General features: G+C 48.7%; 2 protein-coding genes across 3 annotated transcripts; both read right to left on the bottom strand.

Moving 5' to 3' along the window:
* Positions 1–2,728: 2,728 nt before the first annotated feature.
* LOC125973168 (janus kinase and microtubule-interacting protein 3-like) lies at positions 2,729–16,791 on the bottom strand. 2 transcript variants are annotated; one of them, XR_011086446.1, is made up of 5 exons: positions 16,705–16,791; positions 16,261–16,628; positions 16,057–16,181; positions 15,519–15,687; positions 2,729–2,803 (listed from the first exon to the last, which is right to left on the bottom strand). XR_011086446.1 is itself a non-coding variant. In XM_049727036.2 (4 exons), the coding sequence occupies exons 2-4, from the start codon at positions 16,471–16,473 to the stop codon at positions 15,597–15,599; spliced, it is 429 nt and encodes a 142-aa protein (XP_049582993.1). In that variant the 5' UTR covers positions 16,474–16,628; positions 16,705–16,791; the 3' UTR covers positions 15,485–15,596. The 2 variants fall into 2 exon arrangements, 1 of the variants encoding a protein (XP_049582993.1); XM_049727036.2 differs by lacking the exon at positions 2,729–2,803 and having other exon boundaries at positions 15,485–15,687.
* Positions 2,852–3,737, bottom strand: LOC125973169 (janus kinase and microtubule-interacting protein 3-like). The gene is made up of 2 exons (XM_049727037.2): positions 3,377–3,737; positions 2,852–3,297 (listed from the first exon to the last, which is right to left on the bottom strand). Exons 1-2 carry the CDS (start codon positions 3,587–3,589, stop codon positions 3,181–3,183), a joined length of 330 nt encoding a protein of 109 aa, XP_049582994.1. The 5' UTR covers positions 3,590–3,737; the 3' UTR covers positions 2,852–3,180.
* Positions 16,792–18,068: the final 1,277 nt, after the last annotated feature.

Here is an 18,068-nt window from a genome sequence, read left to right as displayed (position 1 = left end):
ACACAAAGAAACCGAAATTTCGTTCCCCCCTATCCCACGGTGACAAGACATGGCTCACAACAGACAAACAAGTATAACAAAAGCGTGCTGAATAAATAATGAATAAATAACACAACAATAAATAAATAAATAAATAGGAGGAGCAGAAAAAAAAAAGGAGCAAGTGCGCGTACAGCAGACATTTCCGAAAATAGCGCAACAGTGCCGCACGCTACGCAGAAGGGGGTAGCGAGTTCAGGGCCCTAACAGCCTGGAGAAAGAAGCTGTTTACTTGTTTGAGAAGGAGTGGCTTATTTAAAACTAAGATTTATTTAATCTGTTTGTTCCCAAGCAAAATTGGATGTGATGCAATTCCAAATTTCACCACATGATGGTGCCCAATTTTGACTTCATAGGACATATTAAACACTTAACTATTATGTTCAAGGTAATCAGATTTGTTTATTATTCTAATGGCCTTTTCAAAACTATTCTGGATTACTACTTTGGATCTATTCTACATTACTTGGCAACAACATACTCTGTAACAGATTAGGCAGTATAATCACATATGTTAGACATTATTTGTCTGATAATCTACCAAATCTTTGAATTGAAGAATTTGTGATTTAATTAATAGCTTGTTATTATGTTCTGGGTAATCAGACTTGTATATAATTCTAATGGCCTTCTTTTGAAAACTATTCTGAATTACAACTTTGGATCTTATATTACTTTGCAACAATATACTCGGTGACGGATTAGGCAGTATAATCACATATGTTAACTTCAGTGCCCACACTGTATTTATTTATGGTTATTTGTTAAATCAAGTACTGTTAGACATGAAATAGGAAGTGTTTAACATAAATGTTATGGCTACTCACCATTGTAGCTCGCTCCTGGTCAATGATACTTGTAGCTCGCTCCTGGTCAATGATACGAGCCTCTTCTTGCAGTGGAAAACTTACAGCCAACAAACACCGTGGAACCTAAAGGAAGGAAATTAAACATTAACATTTAGCCTCAACCAACATTCACAGATGTAACGCAACGCAAACTACACAAACGTAAATCTTTTTAAACCTAATGAGTTGTACTTACCGTGTATGCTCTAGACGGTCCACTTGCAAGCAGAAAATAAAGATATTTCTGTTGATAGTCGTCGTGTTTGTATCCGTTGTCTCGCTCAAGGCCATTGCGCCCACAGATTTGAATTTTGGCGACAGTTCAGCCTATTGACGTCATTTCCGCGGTGTAATACCCGCATATCTGAAACGGCAAAGTTAAGAGTAGAGTTAAATAAAGTTTTTAATCAACGCAATCATTTACAACCGTTGACCAGTCGAAATAATCGTCGAAATTCGACGTTCCCCCCAAACGCCACACTCACTCGCTTTTCAGGGCAACAAAAGTACTTCTTTTTAAAAACGATGAGTTGTACTTACCGTGTACGCTCTGGACGGTCCAGTTGCAAGCAGAAAATAAAAATATTTCTCTCGTTAGTCTTATGTTACCATCCGCTGTGTCTTTGTCAACATCGCCATTTTCCTACTTCCTGTTGCGAGCCGCGCCCACGGATTTAAATTCTGGCGGAAGAGCCCGCCCATTGGCGTCGTTTTCGTGTATAGCAAATCCGATTGGTTGGGAAGGGGGCGCGGTTATGCAGCCAAGGGGTCCTGTGATCGGTGGGATGTAAAGTAGGCATCGACGTCACGTCCGCGTCACGTGACCTCGACGTGGCAGACGTCATATAGCAACCGCTGTTTTGTTTAGTAGACTTACAGTTGTTATGCATTGACATAATGGCGCACACTCCAAATGGATTTGAATAAATTAAATAATTCTTCTGCCCACTCCCTTTTAAACAAGTTAACTCTCCCCGCGGATTTGAATTCCGGCGGAAGTTTCGCCCATCGACGTCACGTCTGTCACGTGACCACAACGTGGCAGATGTCATATAGCAACCGCTGTTTTGTTTAGTAGATTTACAGTTGTTATGCATTGGCATAATGGTGTGCACTCAAAATAGATTTAAATAAATTAAATATTTCTTCTGCCCACTCCCTTTTAAACAAGTTAACTCTGCTCACGGATTCTAATTTCGGAGGAAGGTCCGTCCATTGATGTCTTGTCTGCGTCACTTGACCACGACGTAGCGACGTCATATAGTAACCGCTGTTTTGATCAGTAGACTTAGTTATTATGCGTTGACATAATGGCGCACTGGTTAGCATGTCCACCTCTTAAGCATGATGTTGCGGGTTCGACGCCTGATCAATGTTAGCCATTGAGTGAGCTGAAGTGCATGGCGCTGAAGATTTGAATATTTGAAATGCGCTGAGGTCTGACATATCAGGCAGAATGGTTTGCCATCACGTTCAACAAAAAATAGAAACTTTCCCACTCTGATAAAAACGTCCTGTGTTCATCTACATATTTCCGTTTTGCTGTGCATCTTTTCCCTGCCATTTCGAGAGCCCAATTGACACTAATAGTTTACTGGAATGTGTTTGCCCATCCTACTTTGTGGAATTTCACCACATGCGCTTTTGACCAAAATACCAAATTGAACTCAAGTGAAGCCAACACGCACAACCGCCCCCCCCCCACACACACACACACACACACACAAATGTTGATATGAACATAAAAGGGCCGCATTAATCCAAGCAAAGAGCCGCATGCGGTTCAGGAATTGCGGCTTGGCCAAACCTGTACTATACAACTTTAATTGTATACAATTTTCACAACAGCTGTCACACAAACAAAGCGGGAAAAAACGAAGACGTGCGTGTTCCGCCCACGCTGGATTTATTTGCACCTTTGAAAAGACACCGTATTACCACAGATGTGGCAAAGAGTACTCACCGGTGACTCCAATTTTTTCCCCCCTGAAGAAATGGATGGACGGGTGGCCCCGGCTGGCCGGTGGGACTCTTGTTATTCTGACCCTTTTTAGTGCGCGTTTGGGGCAACAACCGTTTTTTTGTGGCGCTCTCTTCTGGTTCAAGAGTGCCCTGCATGTGAATTTGCCTTTCCTGCCTTCTGATTGGATGAGCGCCGGTGTGACGCGGTGCCTCTGTCACCGTGGCGGGGGGTATACGTCGGCATCGGAGCGTCTGCCAACGTTTGAGACCGGCTGGCAGTGTATCGGAGGCGTCGAGTGCGGTGCCGCTGGAGCTCACTCACCAGCTGGTGTTAGGGCCACAGAATGAAGGCCAAGGAGAAGAATAGAAAGAGAAACAGAAACTTCTCCTCCAATTGTTTGATTTGTCTCTTCTGAGCTTCGATGAATTCTTTCAGCTCTTTGTTCCTCTAGGACGGACAAATGGAAAGTGGCCTTCAAAAGCCAGTAAGCGTGCAAGTAAGTGCCGGGCTGGCTTTGGGCCCTTACCTGTTGCGCGCTGTGCAGCAGATCCATTCTCTCTTGGAGGATGCAAGCGTCGCGCTCCCTCAACTCGCACATCAGGGCTCGCTTCCATTGGTCCACGGCGCTCCTAAGCTCTTCTCTCTGATCCGCCGTCAGCACGTCATTCACGCCAGCGTGGCTGGCTTTTTCGCCGTTCGTGGCGGGGCAGTCCCGCTGCGGTAGCGCCTCGTACAACATGGCCTCCAGCTCCAGGATCCTCTGGGCCGCAATCCTCGTCCAGCAGTGGTCCGGCGGGAGATTTGAGGGCGGCTTACCTTATGAGCCTGGTCCATGGAACGCTTCCTGAAGTCCAACTCTTCATCCAGGTAGCCCTTCTGCTTACAGAACATATCCTAGCACAGCTCAAAGTCAGAATTGTTGGGGCACATTGTCGGAGTTCCCCTTGGCTGATGTCGCGTGTCTGTCTACCTTCTCACTTTCAATGTCCAACATCTACTGTTGAAGTGCTGACTTGGTCACTTTGATGTATTCTAACCACTGAGGAAAGGCTGCTGTCACATAAGCAGAATGCGAGAGCGTGCGTGGACGTGCACATTACCTTCTCGGCTAGGGTGAGAAGGGTCCTGGCGTGAATCACGACCACCTGCTCCTCGTTGGTGAGATTCTGCAAGAGCCCAAAGGCACAGGGTCAACAAGCTTCTTTCAGCGCAAAGCCTTCCAAAAGTCACATTTGAGCCGCCAAGTCTCGTGGAGTGCGAACATAAGGAGTTCGACATACACTTACGGCGTTATCGCCCAGGATGTCCAGCTTCTTCATCAGATCACTGATGACGATGTCCGGGGGAAAGGCGCAAGGAGCAATGTAAGGTGTTCTGGGACCTCGGGTTAAGGTTATGGTTGCGAGGGACGCCTTACGTACGCTCACGCCCTCGGCCTCGCAGTAGATCTGCAAAGGGCTGAGGCCGTCTGGGAAACGGACTTGCAGAAACTTCAAGACGGGGGAGGGCCACTCCCTCTCCTGAAAGGCAGAGGCATGCATCCGTCCGTCCGTCCGTCTGTCACATCTCTGGCCTCAACACGCTTGTGCGAGTCTTCCCACCTCCAGCTCCAGGATGCGGAACTCAAGCAGTTCGTTTTGGTCTCGGATATCCTGGATGTGCTCTTTCAGACGCGCTTCTTCCGCCTCCATCCACCTGACCTGAAAAGACAGTCAGACCTCATCTGCGGGACTTCCCGACGGGTGTGACGCCAAGCGACTCCGCCCAGCGCCTTTCTTTCCGTCACCTTTTCGGCCAACTGCTGATTGCTCTGACGCAGCAGCTGCTTCTCCTCCACCCACTTGACATTCTAGAAGAGACAAACGCGTGGACAGCTTTGGAATGTTGTGTCATTTTCATCCACAAATTCTTTGGTTGACTGGAAAATGACATTTGCTTTTCTCCGCATTTTCCCAGCCACGTTCAGGGGGGGGGGGGGGGGGGGTTGGTCCAGTAATGCCAAACGAATGAGTGACTGAAGAATGTAGCTATTTTGTCTGAGAAAAAGGTGTGCTCATTGATGAGCTTACCTGTCCTTGTTGCTTCAGCGCTGACTCCAGATCTGCTACTCTGCTTTGATAGTGACCCATTTCTACCATCAGCTTTTCTCTGGTCTGAAAGGAGGAGGAGGGAGGCTCCTCCTCCTCCTTTCAGACCAGAGAACACCCGAGGCTGGGTGAGAACGGGGAGGCTGCGACCCGGCCGGGGGTTGCGGGATGGGGCGCCACCTTGATCTCCTTTTCGGCGTCGTAGTCCCCTCCGCTGGTCTGGGCGAGCAGAGCGTAGGCTCGTTGCAGCGCTTGATATTCTTGCGTCAGCTGGCGGTAGCGAAGCTCCGCCTCCTCATGCACACACCAATGCAACACAGCACTAGTACCAGAATCAGTCAGACCGGCGACAAAGCACCCGCGACGCAAAGACGAGTCCGATTCCAGGCTGAAGAGGAATGTTTGGCGCCAATACGCTGGCAGAAATGGCGGGCTACCTCTTCGGGTTCCGTGTCGGGGGTTCTGTCGGTGTGAAAAGACAAGGACGATCCGTCCGAGTCCACCAACACGTCTTCGTCGTAGCCGTAAAATGTTTCGATGACCTGCGGGCGCGGAAGCAAACATCTCTCTGAACAAACTGAAGCGACACCTCACGATGAATCGACGAGAGGAACGATAGCGAGAAAAAGGCCATTTCATCTTGCGCAACACCAAGCAGCCGCAAACAAACAGACTCACCTTGCAGGACCTCACGCTTTGTTCCTCCTCAGAGATTCTCGACGTCGGTATCGTAGCAGCAAATCTCTCTCCACAAATAATCCGCCTTTGAGATTCTTTGGATGCAAAGGGAACGAACGGCTCCGGCGCAGAAACAAACGCGACTCACAATGACATTTGTGACATGAGCTCCTGTCTCCAGAGCCTGAAAAACACGTCACCGGCGATGATTGGAGGGACGCTCGTCTTTTCCAAAAGTGACAACTACAGGGTGTGTCAGGGTTTTCCAGATTATCTTTATCGTATGATTATGTTGCTTTGACTTTGACTGCAACCTGTAATAAATAATATTATTTATCCCTTATTTATCCCTATCATAAGCGATAGCAACTTCCTACACAAAGTTGTAAAACACCCCTTGCTATGATTTGACTAGAGGTCAAGGGCTTTCTCTATTCAATCCACGCTTACACCCACCCTGTTTCTCTTAATAAAAATGCTCGTGCAGGAGCCGAGAGTCAGACTTCATTCGTACAACGGATGGACTCTCCACCTGCAGGTGTCCAAAAGAACTTACTTGTCTCCCGTGTGGTTCTTCCAAAATAAGTTGGAGCGAGCGCAACTCTAACAGGGTGCATTTTGCCACTAGCTCCCTACGGACAATGACGTCGCGCTCGTGGCTAATGGTTGACGGGCTGAGCAGCCGGGCGAGTCCGTTGTTTTCAGCGCACAGCGAGTGGCAAAGGCGCTGACAAAACGGGAGCTTTGAGCTGCTGAAAACGGCAAAATAAGTCTAAAGCGTGTTCAAACGCGTGCGCACAATGCTCCTGTTTGAAAGGTCGGAATTTAAGGGGCCAATTTTTTGGATGGCGGCCGCCGGCCAAGCTTTGGACGGAAAAGGTTTCCTGGCGACAGCGAGCGAGCGCGGCGCAGCCGTACGTGCACCGAGTCGCCTGCCTGAAGACCTTGGACAAGTCGTCGATGATGTGCCGCTGCTCCACAACTTGAAGTAACTCTATTTCACCGTCCTGCTGGCCGCAACCGCGGTCCAGGTCATTTAGCGAACTAGGCCTTCTCTGTGGAACACAAATGCAGTGGACTCTGTTGGCACGCCGCCGTTGTCCACGTCGACTTACCAAGCTTGCCATCTCCTCGTTCTCCTGGGTGACAAAGCGCACTTTGTTTTCAAGGCGACACAGCACCAGCGAGAGTTCTTCATTCTTCCTGCTCAGGCGTTTGTTTTTGTACAGGAGTGGCAGAAACTGGCTTTCTGTTTCTCTCAGTCGCTTTAGCTGCAAGCATGAAGTGCGAGATGTGAAAGACACACAACACGCGGGCCAGAACGTATTCGTTCCTTTTGCATCGGTTTGAACGGAATCGTGGCATTGGCTCCCAATAAAAGACATCTACCAGGCAACCGACTCGCCGCGCCGCTCAACTAATAAGCAAGCGCAATGGGTGCCTCGCTGGATGGCGCGCATCAAACGTAGCGCAAACCTTCAAGCGTGCCGTCAATAAATTACCAGTTCATCGCGCTCTTCAGAAAGCAGGGCGTTTCGATCCTCCAGTTTCCTGATGACTGCGCTGAGCTCAGCGATTTTCAGATGAAACCGTCGCGTGTCCCGATCCTCCTGAGACTGAAAACGCCCCGCAACACACACACACAACCACTCGTTCGAAGTTCAAAACTGTTTTTGTGCTACCTTCCTCCAGCAACGAACTAAGTCATGCGTACTGCAAGTGTGTGATGAGGTGGCTTACGCTATGAAGAGGATTGCTAGTAGCGGCGTTGACCCCGCTTCCAGGGTAGTTTAGGCCCGCCCTTTGGGAATCCCTCAGGGCAGCGATCTGCTGCTCGGCACCCTGAGTCTACAGCTGAAGGCGGTGGACGTGGCCGGCCCCAGGGCTTTATCCAAAACACTAACCGCTCTGTCTTTCAGCTTGATCTCATCCATCTGGATGTACAAACGGGGAGCGTTCAGGCAGGCGGGCAAACTCATTTGCCAGAATTATGACAAAAACAAAGAGAGCAACCGGCCAATTTTTTTCTTGAATCGACTAGAACACCTTTGCTGTGACAAAAGCGAAGCGAGCAACCGGACATTTTCTTCTTGTGAAATAGAATAGAATGCCTTAGGTGTCATTGCACTGCAGGTATACGACGAAATTGGGAACATAGCCACGCACCGCGCAGCTGATCAGTCCTACCAGTCAGCGGATCTCCCTCTCGCAGTCTCTCTTGGTTCGGCTCAGCTCCTCCCGATGCTGGTGATGAGCCGATCGGAGCTCGTCCGCTCGGGACTGCCAGGCCTGCTGGGCCGCTGCCAGGGTTTCTTCCGCGCTCCTGGTGGAGGCGACACCGCTCGGTCTCCCAACACCGCCGCGTCTCCTCCACCTCCGCCAGCAAAGCGCCCCCGCTCCTCACCTGAGCAGACATTGCGCCACACCGGGCCATTGAGACCGCAACGGAGCGCCGCAACGCTTACTGGGGACAAGCTACACAATACGGTAGCGGCCGCATCGGAGCCCGACGTGGCGTGCGGATAGTCAGACACGGATTGAGCGGATCACCAGTCGTCCCTCAGGCTGAGGACCAAGGCATTCAGTCGCTGGATCTCTCCATCTTTGATTTTGATCACTCTCATCAGCTCCATTTCATACTGCCGCAGTAATGTCTCCCTGGTAACGGCTAACTCTTTCTGCTTCTCCTCATGGAGTTTGCTTTTGAGTTCCGTCATGGCGGCGGTGGCACAGTGGTGCTCCGCCCGCAGGTCCTGACTTCTCTCTCTCTCCAGACAGCTGACCTGACATGACTTAGACAAACTTTATTGTCATCTTGTCTGCACATGGTGCATACAAAACGAAATTTCGTTGCATACGTCTTACAACAAAGTAGTGATATTGCAGTTGAATAGAAGTAACATATCCTATGAAAATATATTGTCAAACGCACCTCTTTCAATAAGGTGCCCCCGGCTTCCCGGTAACGGGTTTGTCTTAGCCGGGTTCGGAGATTCGTCCGTAATCTAACCACCCGAGTTAAATTAACTCCACCGGAATCAATCTAATTTCTGTACGACGCCAATCCCTCTCAAGTCACCCGAAGCTCGAGCCGAGTAACTCAATTCGAGGCAAGACTTCGAAGTGACCGCATCGTATTGATGGCTCCCCGCTAATGTTTGAAGTTCTTATTATGTTACGGATATTTTTAGATGTCTTTGTTAAGGCCTCAGGGATTCGTTTGTATAGCGCACCCAAGCACTAGTGTTGCCGAAGTAAATGTTGATATGGGTCCGTTCCACTTGGTCGCTCATGCAGCGAGCCGACCAACTTGTTTATTCGAAAGAGAATCGAATTAATAAAAGTGTGACAATAATAGCATTTAAGAAGAAAATTAATGCACTTTATATTATTAATTCTAACTTCTTATATGTAAATCTAGCACTTAACTGTCGGAGTGCTTCACCCCACTTGATTGCTTTAAAAAGATTAACAACTTTCTTAAAACGAATAAAAATGTCTTACTCTATTTAGATTTGCCCAGTAATTAATTTGGAAGGCAAGTCTATTTTTCGATCGTGTCCTGTTTAACTTTTGACGCGGCCCGACAAATTTAGGAACTGGGCCGCGCCCGACCGACAATCGAAATACTTTTATCCTTCACCAATTCTAATAATCTATTTTAACCATCGTCGTTATTTTATTTAGAGGAAGTAAATTTTCAAACGAATTCACTTTTAACAAAATTCACTCTTCCCTTAAATATCTACGAAAGTTATTTAATTCTCTAACATGTTCGGAGTTACGTTTTACGCGGCCCGTCAAAAGGGGGAACGGGCCTGCGCCCTTCAAATAATTAAATTACTTTCAGTTCTACACCAAACTAATAATCCAATTTAAACACTTCCGTTAATTTATTCAGACGAAGCAAACTTTCAAACGAATTGAAATTCACTCGTGTCTCAAATAACTACGAAAGTTATTCAATTCTCTACAATTGTCTGATGTTACTTTTATTTATTACGGTCCTATGTTATACCATAATAACCCCCCGCACATTAATCAAATCGTCAAATCAACCCCAAACCATCGATTGCACATTCAGTACAAATCAGAGCACAACCAAGTAAATAATATACGAAACACATTTATTGAAGAAACATGAAATAGAATTACAAATCTCAATTACTCCAGAAACCGAACAATTTCACTCACTGATACCCGTGTTAATAAAATCATTCAATCCCAGAACAATTCGATTGCAAAACACAGTTCATGAAAGAGGGAAAAGGTAGATACCAGCTGCGTGCTATTTTTGGTGGAAGCAAAGTCGAGTGATCAATTTGATCTTACTTCTAAAATCCAAATTAGAGAAACAGGCTGGCCTCGAGGGGGCCGGCGGCCCGATGACTATTCCCCACTCTCCCTAAAATACATAAAAGTCGTTTTCCCTCACCTAGTTTATCCTGTAAAGTTGTCCAGTCCAATTTTTTGGAGTAAATCCAAGTTAATTTCGGACCAGCGATCCTGCGTCTCACACAAAGATCCCGGGACTCTGGAAAAAATCTTGAAGCTCCTTTGGGCTTCTTCACGTATTCTTTGGGGGAAAAAGCCTCTTAGCTGCTCCTTCAGGACTTTTTATAGGCTTGTCTGGTACTTATATCCTCTCTATAGGGTAAGACCGCCTAGTTTCCCACGCCTTATAGATTTTGGTCAGTTTTCCCACGCTGTATAGGGTTTGGACAATTTTCCCACGCTCGTACACCTGCTGTCCTTCAGCAGATGTTTCCGCCTTGACCATGCATTACTTTCCACCAATGTACAGCTAGCCCCTGGTAAAGCCTTTCACTTCCCCTTTTCTTCACTTCCTGTTTCATGAAAATAACTTTTTAAAGTTACGCTTCAATTAACTCTGAAATAAAAATCCAAACCTTTGATCTATTTCTTTAAACAATTTATGTCACGCCACTATTCTCATAGTGGCGGGCCTCTTGACCAAATTGACTAACAATATTGCTTTAAGCTGTTACAGAATACATTTTTAGCCAAGCAAAGAAATCAAAAAGTAAAAATCACATTTGTGGTTCTCCAAACAATTTATGTCACGCCACTATTCTCATAGTGGCGGGCCTCTTGATCAAATTGACTAACAATATTGCTTTAAGCTGTTACAGAATACATTTTTAGCCAAGCAAAGAAATCAAAAAGTAAAAATCACATTTGTGCTTCCATGCGTGACTCACAATCCGACACCGTGTTCCTGTTTTATTTCTATTTTAACTAGTTTAGCTTATTGTGGCCCCTTTTTGGTCTCATGTTTTGGTCTGGCGCCATCTTTTGGACAAATTTGGAATTTCAGCTCTGCCAATTTATTCCTGTGAACAATCCATATTTTACCATTTGCACCACCTTTACCCCCCATGTTACATGACAATATATATACATATACTATATATATATATATATATATATATATATATATATATATATATATATATATATATATATATATATATATATATATATATAAAAATAAGTACAAAGTGCAGCAGTGATAATTATGCAATAGTGCAAGTAGGCATAACAGTATTCAAGAGTGTGCAGAGGAATGCTAAACCATGTATTAAACTTCTATTTAAAGGGTTTATACAAGTTCAGTAAAGTTGGTAGTGCGAGATAGTGCAAGATAGAGGTCCGTAGTGTCATAAAGTACAGTTCTGTGAATGTGTGATGCAGAGTTCAGTTTAGAGCTCAACAGTTCTAGTGTTCAACAGTCTGATGACAGCAGGGAAAAAGTTGTTGCAGAACCTGGTGGACCTGCAGCGGATGCTGCGAAACCTCTTCCCAGAGGGCAGCAGGGAGAACAGTCCATGGTGGGGGTGTGATGGGTCATGGATGATGTTACGGGCACGGGACATGCAGCGCTGAGATGAAATGTCCTGAATGGATGGAAGAGGAACCCCTATGATCCTCTCTGCTGTCCTCACCACTCTCCTCACGTTCTTCCAATCGGAGGCGGTGCAGCCTCCACACCACACAGAGAGACAGCTTGTCAGAATGCTCTCTATGGTGCTCCTGTAGAACGTCCTCATGATGGGTGGGGGCAGGTGGGCTCTCCTCATCCTCCGCAGGAAGTACAAGCACTTCTGTGCCCTCTTGACCAGTGCCGTAGTGTTCATAGTCCAGGTGAGGTCTTCTGTGATGTGGACCCCCAAGAATTTGGTGCTGCTGACCACCTCCACAGCTGAGCTGTTGATGATCAGTTGAGCGTGGTGAGGCTGTTTTTTCCTGAAGTCGACGATGATCTCCTTCATCTTCTTCACATTCAGGATCAGGCTGTTGTCTCTGCACCAGCCCACCAGCTGCTCCACCTCCTCTCTGTAGTCCAGGTCGTTGTTGTCTCTGATGAGCCCCACCACGGTTGTGTCGTCTGCGAACTTCACGATGTGATTGGTGGTGAACCTGGGGACGCAGTCGTGTGTCATCAGGGTGAACAGCAGGGGGCTCAGGACGCAGCCCTGAGGGGAGCCTGTGCTGAGGGTGATGACATCAGAGGTGTTCTGTCCGACCCGGACTGACTGAGGTCTGTTGGTGAGGAAGTCTAGCAGCCCAGTTGCGAAGGGGGGTGTTGAAGCCCAGGTGTTCCAATTTTCCTACCAGATGCTGTGGGATGATGGTGTTAAACGCTGAGCTGAAGTCCAGGAACAGCATCCGCACATGGGTGTTCTTCTCCTCCTGGTGAGCCAGGCTCAGGTGAAGAACGGAGGAGATGGCGTCCTGAGTGGAGCGGTTTTGCCGGTCGGCAAACTGGAACGGGTCAAATAATGGGGGGAGTCTGGAAACGATGTGACCTTTAAGCAGCCTTTCGAAGCACTTCATCATGACTGGAGTCAGTGCAACAGGTCGGTAATCATTAAATGAGGTGATTTGAGGTTTCTTCGGCACCGGAATGATGGAGGCAGTCTTAAAGCACGCTGGCACTGTGGCTTGGCCCAGCGAGGTGTTAAAAATGTCTGTGATGACCCCAGCCAGCTGACTTGCACATTCCCTGAACACACGCCCAGGAATGTTGTCGGGGCCAGGGGCCTTACAGGGGTTGACTCTCCTCAGGGTCTTACACATCGGCGGAGTCAAGGCAGAGTACCTCCTCTTCCTGATGGGGGACAGTTTTAACTGCTGGAGTGCCGTTTAGTGCCTCGAACCTCCCAAAGACGTTATTTAGACCACTTAGAAAGTCAGCATCAACTTCACCCACCGGGGGGGGGGGTGATTTGTAGTCTGTAATCGCCCGTATGCCTTGCCACATACTCCTGTTGTTGTTGGCATCGTGGAAACGATCCAGAATTTTTCGACTGCGGTCTCGCTTCGCTACCCTGATGGCACGGTTCAAGTTGGCTCTCGCTGTCCTCAGTGTCTCCTTGTCGCCAGACTTGAAGGCAGAGTTCCGCGCTCGTAGCGTTTGACGTACCTCCTCAGTCATCCAGGGTCGTTGGTTGCCCCGGGTGATGATATTCTTAGTGGTGCTGACGTCCTCGGTGCATTTGTTGATGTAGGCTGACACAGTCATGGCGCTCGTAGCGTTTGACGTACCTCCTCAGTCATCCAGGGTCGTTGGTTGCCCCGGGTGATGATATTCTTAGTGGTGCTGACGTCCTCGCTGCATTTGTTGATGTAGGCTGACACAGTCATGGCACACGCATGTCAAATCTACATCGGGAAAACTGGGAGGGAGGGAGGGAGGGAGGGAGGGAGGGAGGCAGGCAGGCAGGGAGGCAGGCAGGGAGGGAGGCAGGCAGACAGGCAGGCAGGGAGGCAGGCAGGCAGGCAGGCAGGCAGGCAGGCAGGCAGGCAGGCAGGCAGGCAGGCAGGCAGGCAGGCAGGCAGGCAGGCAGGCAGGGAGGCAGGCAGTGTCTGTCTGTTAATGTTTTCACCTTGTTCTTCTCCTGCTGAAGTTCTAACTGGACGTCCATCAGTTTGGCTCTCAGCTCGTCATTGGCGGCCTGAAGGGCGCCCGTTCACTCCGCCTTGGCCCGCCCTGCCGGAGCTCGTTTGGACATCTCTTACTCGAGTCTCGCCCGGTCGTCAGTCAGAGATCACAACATTTGCACTTGGAGAGCACAAACGCAGTGCTGTTTTCCACTGGCTTCGGACTCAACTTCAATCGGTACCGTAACTTACAACATCATAAACATAGATCTAGCTTGACTTATTCCATCCATCCATCCATCCATCCATTTTCTGAACCGCTTAGTCCCCACGGGTGTCGCGGGCGTGCTGGAGCCTATCCCAGCCGTCATCGGGCAGTAGGCGGGGGACACCCTGAACCGGTTGCCAGCCAATCGAAGGGCACACAGAGACAAACAATCATTCGCACTCGCACTCACACCTAGGGACAATTTGGAGTGATCAATCAGCCTACCAAGCATGTTTTTGGGATGTGGGAGGAAACCGGAGTACCCGGAGAAAACCCACGCGGGCTCGGGGAGAACATGCAAACTCCAGCTTGACTTATTCATTGAATAAATGTATTTAGTTCTTCAAAACTGCATCACGCAACATAGCGTGACCGAGACGGCCGTTATCCACCTGCGTGAAGTTATTTGGTGAAATGAATGAGATGTTTAAGACACCATCGTTCTGTCTCTATGTAGATGAAGGGAAATAATCGATTGCTGAAGGTCCAAAGGTGTTGTGATAAACAAATAAAAATTTTAGTGATTAGTGACATATTTGTGATAAACATATTAGGCAGGATAATCACATATGTTAACTTGACTGCCCACACTGTATTTATTTATGGTTATTTGTTAAATCGAGTACTGTTAGACATGAAATAGGAAGTGTTTCACATAAATGGACGACGAAAGGGGTACTCACCATTGTAGCTCCTGCTGGTCAATGATACGAGCCTCTTCTTGCAGTGGAAAACATACAGCCAACAAACACCGTGGAACCTAAAGGAATGAAATTAAACATTAACATTTAGCCTCAACCAACATTCACAAACGTAAATCTTTTTAAACACAATGAGTTGTACTTACCGTGTACGCTCTAGACCAGGGGTCACCAACACGGTGCCCGCGGGCACCAGGTAGCCCGTGAGGACCGCATGAGTCGCCCGCAAGACTGTTCTAAAATTAGCTCAAATAGCGGCACTTGTCAGTGAGCTGCATCTATTTATTTTACAGTCAAACCTCAGTTTCCGAACGTCCCGGTTCTCGAACAAATCGGAATTTGAACAAAAAATTCGAGATTGTTATGCTTCGGTTGTTGAACAAAATTCGGAGGTCGAACCTCACGAGATGAGCCGGGAGGACCCGAGAAAACCCGACCGCGCGGCCCGGATGCCGACTGAATCTGTAATAATTGTATTTTCGTTACTTTGAGGATTGTATTAATCCCTAATCATGCCTCCAAAGAAAGCAAGTGGGAGCATTAAGGCATCCTATAACACAAAGACGCTCTTAAAGCAATGCGACACTGAGCGCCCAGCACGCTGCAGTTGCGCGATCGGACCAAATAAAGCTCCCCGAGCACTGAAATCCACTTAAATTTTAGAAAGTACATCAGGACTTTAAAAATATTTTCTAAATTTCAGCGACGGCTCTGTCACAATAATGCGACCAGCGCTGTGCAGTTGCGCGGTCGGCGACGCGCTACGGTTGCGCGTTCGGTGGTGCGCTGCAGTTGCGCGATCGGAGAAAAATGCGCAAATGAAAAAAATGTTTAAAAAAAAAAAGGGGGGTTTTTTAGTCTTGGAACGGACTAATTTTTTTTCTATTATTTGTAATGGGAAAAATGGATTCGGAATTCGACCGATTTGCTTCTCGAACCGCCTTCTGGAACGGATTGTGGTCGAAAACCAAGGTTTGACTTTATTTTTGCTATTCTTGCGTGTTCCGCCCACGCTGGATTTATTTGCACCTTTGAAAAGACACCATATTGCCGCAGATGTGGCAAAGAGTACTTTTGGACATCTGAGACGGAAGGATGTCCAAAGCATCACATCACCTGCTCTGGTCGGCATGGTGGTGGGACGTTGAGGTCAACCGCTTTGGGGTTGGCTGAATCTTTGGTCGCAGGATGCCACACACTTGAAGACAGAAGCAGAAAAGCAGAGCTAAATGCAAAATGTACTCACCGGTGACTCCAATTTTTTTCCCCCCTGAATAAATGGATGGACGGGTGGCCCCGGCTGGCCGGTGGGACTCTTGTTATTCTGACCCTTTTTAGTGCGCGTTTGGGGCAACAACCGTTTTTTGTGGCGCTCTCTTCTGGTTCAAGAGTGCCCTGCATGTGAATTTGCCTTTCCTGCCTTCTGATTGGATGAGCGCCGGTGTGACGCGGTGCCTCTGTCACCGTGGCGGGGGGTATACGTTGGCATCGGAGCGTCTGCCAACGTCTGAGACCGGCTGGCAGTGTATCGGAGGTGTCGAGTGCGGTGCCGCTGGAGCTCACTCACCAGCTGGTGTTAGGGCCACAGAATGAAGGCCAAGGAGAAGAATAGAAAGAGAAACAGAAACTTCTCCTCCAATTGTTTATTTGTCTCTTCTGAGCTTCGATGAATTCTTTCAGCTCTTTGTTCCTCTAGGACGGACAAATGGAAAGTGGCCTTCAAAAGCCAGTAAGCGTGCAAGTAAGTGCCGGGCTGGCTTTGGGCCCTTACCTGTTGCGCGCTGTGCAGCAGATCCATTCTCTCTTGGAGGATGCAAGCGTCGCGCTCCCTCAACTCCCACATCAGGGCTCGCTTCCATTGGTCCACGGCGCTCCTAAGCTCTTCTCTCTGATCCGCCGTCAGCACGTCATTCACGCCAGCGTGGCTGGCTTTTTCGCCGTCCGTGGCGGGGCAGTCCCGCTGCGGTAGCGCCTCGTACAACATGGCCTCCAGCTCCAGGATCCTCTGGGCCGCAATCCTCGTCCATCAGTGGTCCGGCGGGAGATTTGAGGGCGGCTTACCTTATGAGCCTGGTCCATGGAACGCTTCCTGAAGTCCAACTCTTCATCCAGGTAGCCCTTCTGGTTACAGAACATATCCTAGCACAGCTCAAGGTCAGAATTGTTGGGGCACATTGCCGGAGTTCCCCTTGGCTGATGTCGCGTGTCTGTCTACCTTCTCACTTTCAATGTCCAACATCTACTGTTGAAGTGCTGATTTGGTCACTTTGATGTAATCTAACCACTGAGGAAAGGCTGCTGTCATATAAGCAGAATGCGAGAGCGTGCGTGGACGTGCGCGTTACCTTCTCGGCTAGGGTGAGAAGGGTCCTGGCGTGAATCACGACCACCTGCTCCTCGTTGGTGAGATTCTGCAAGAGCCCAAAGGCACAGCGTCAACAAGCTTCTTTCAGCGCAAAGCCTTCCAAAAGTCACATTTGAGCCGCCGAGTCTCGTGGAGTGCGAACATAAGGAGTTCGACATACACTTACGGCGTTATCGCCCAGGATGTCCAGCTTCTTCATCAGATCACTGATGACGATGTCCGGGGGAAAGGCGCAAGGAGCAATGTAAGGTGTTCTGGGACCTCGGGTTAAGGTTAGGGTTGCGAGGGACGCCTTACGTACGCTCACGCCCTCGGCCTCGCAGTAGATCTGCAAAGGGCTGAGGCCGTCTGGGAAACGGACTTGCAGAAACTTCAAGACGGGGGAGGGCCACTCCCTCTCCTGAAAGGCAGAGGCATGCATCCGTCCGTCCGTCCGTCTGTCACATCTCTGGCCTCAACACGCTTGTGCGAGTCTTCCCACCTCCAGCTCCAGGATGCGGAACTCAAGCAGTTCGTTTTGGTCTCGGATATCCTGGATGTGCTCTTTCAGACGCGCTTCTTCCGCCTCCATCCACCTGACCTGAAAAGACAGTCAGACCTCATCTGCGGGACTTCCCGACGGGTGTGACGCCAAGCGACTCCGCCCAGCGCCTTTCTTTCCGTCACCTTTTCGGCCAACTGCTGATTGCTCTGACGCAGCAGCTGCTTCTCCTCCACCCACTTGACATTCTAGAAGAGACAAACGCGTGGACAGCTTTGGAATGTTGTGTCATTTTCATCCACAAATTCTTTGGTTGACTGGAAAATGACATTTGCTTTTCTCCGCATTTTCCCAGCCACGTTCGGGGGGGGGGGGGGGGGGGGGGGGGGGGTTGGTCCAGTAATGCCAGACGAATGAGTGACTGAAGAATGTAGCTATTTTGTCTGAGAAAAAGGTGTGCTCATTGATGAGCTTACCTGTCCTTGTTGCTTCAGCGCTGACTCCAGATCTGCTACTCTGCTTTGATAGTGACCCATTTCTACCATCAGCTTTTCTCTGGTCTGAAAGGAGGAGGAGGGAGGCTCCTCCTCCTCCTTTCAGACCAGAGAACACCCGAGGCTGGGTGAGAACGGGGAGGCTGCGACCCGGCCGGGGGTTGCGGGAAGGGGCGCCACCTTGATCTCCTTTTCGGCGTCGTAGTCCCCTCCGCTGGTCTGGGCGAGCAGAGCGTAGG

This window comes from Syngnathus scovelli, unplaced genomic scaffold, assembly GCF_024217435.2.
Source record: "Syngnathus scovelli strain Florida unplaced genomic scaffold, RoL_Ssco_1.2 HiC_scaffold_78, whole genome shotgun sequence".
In the NCBI taxonomy this organism is placed as follows: Eukaryota; Metazoa; Chordata; class Actinopteri; order Syngnathiformes; family Syngnathidae; genus Syngnathus; species Syngnathus scovelli.
This window is presented reverse-complemented; position numbering and strand designations above follow the sequence as displayed.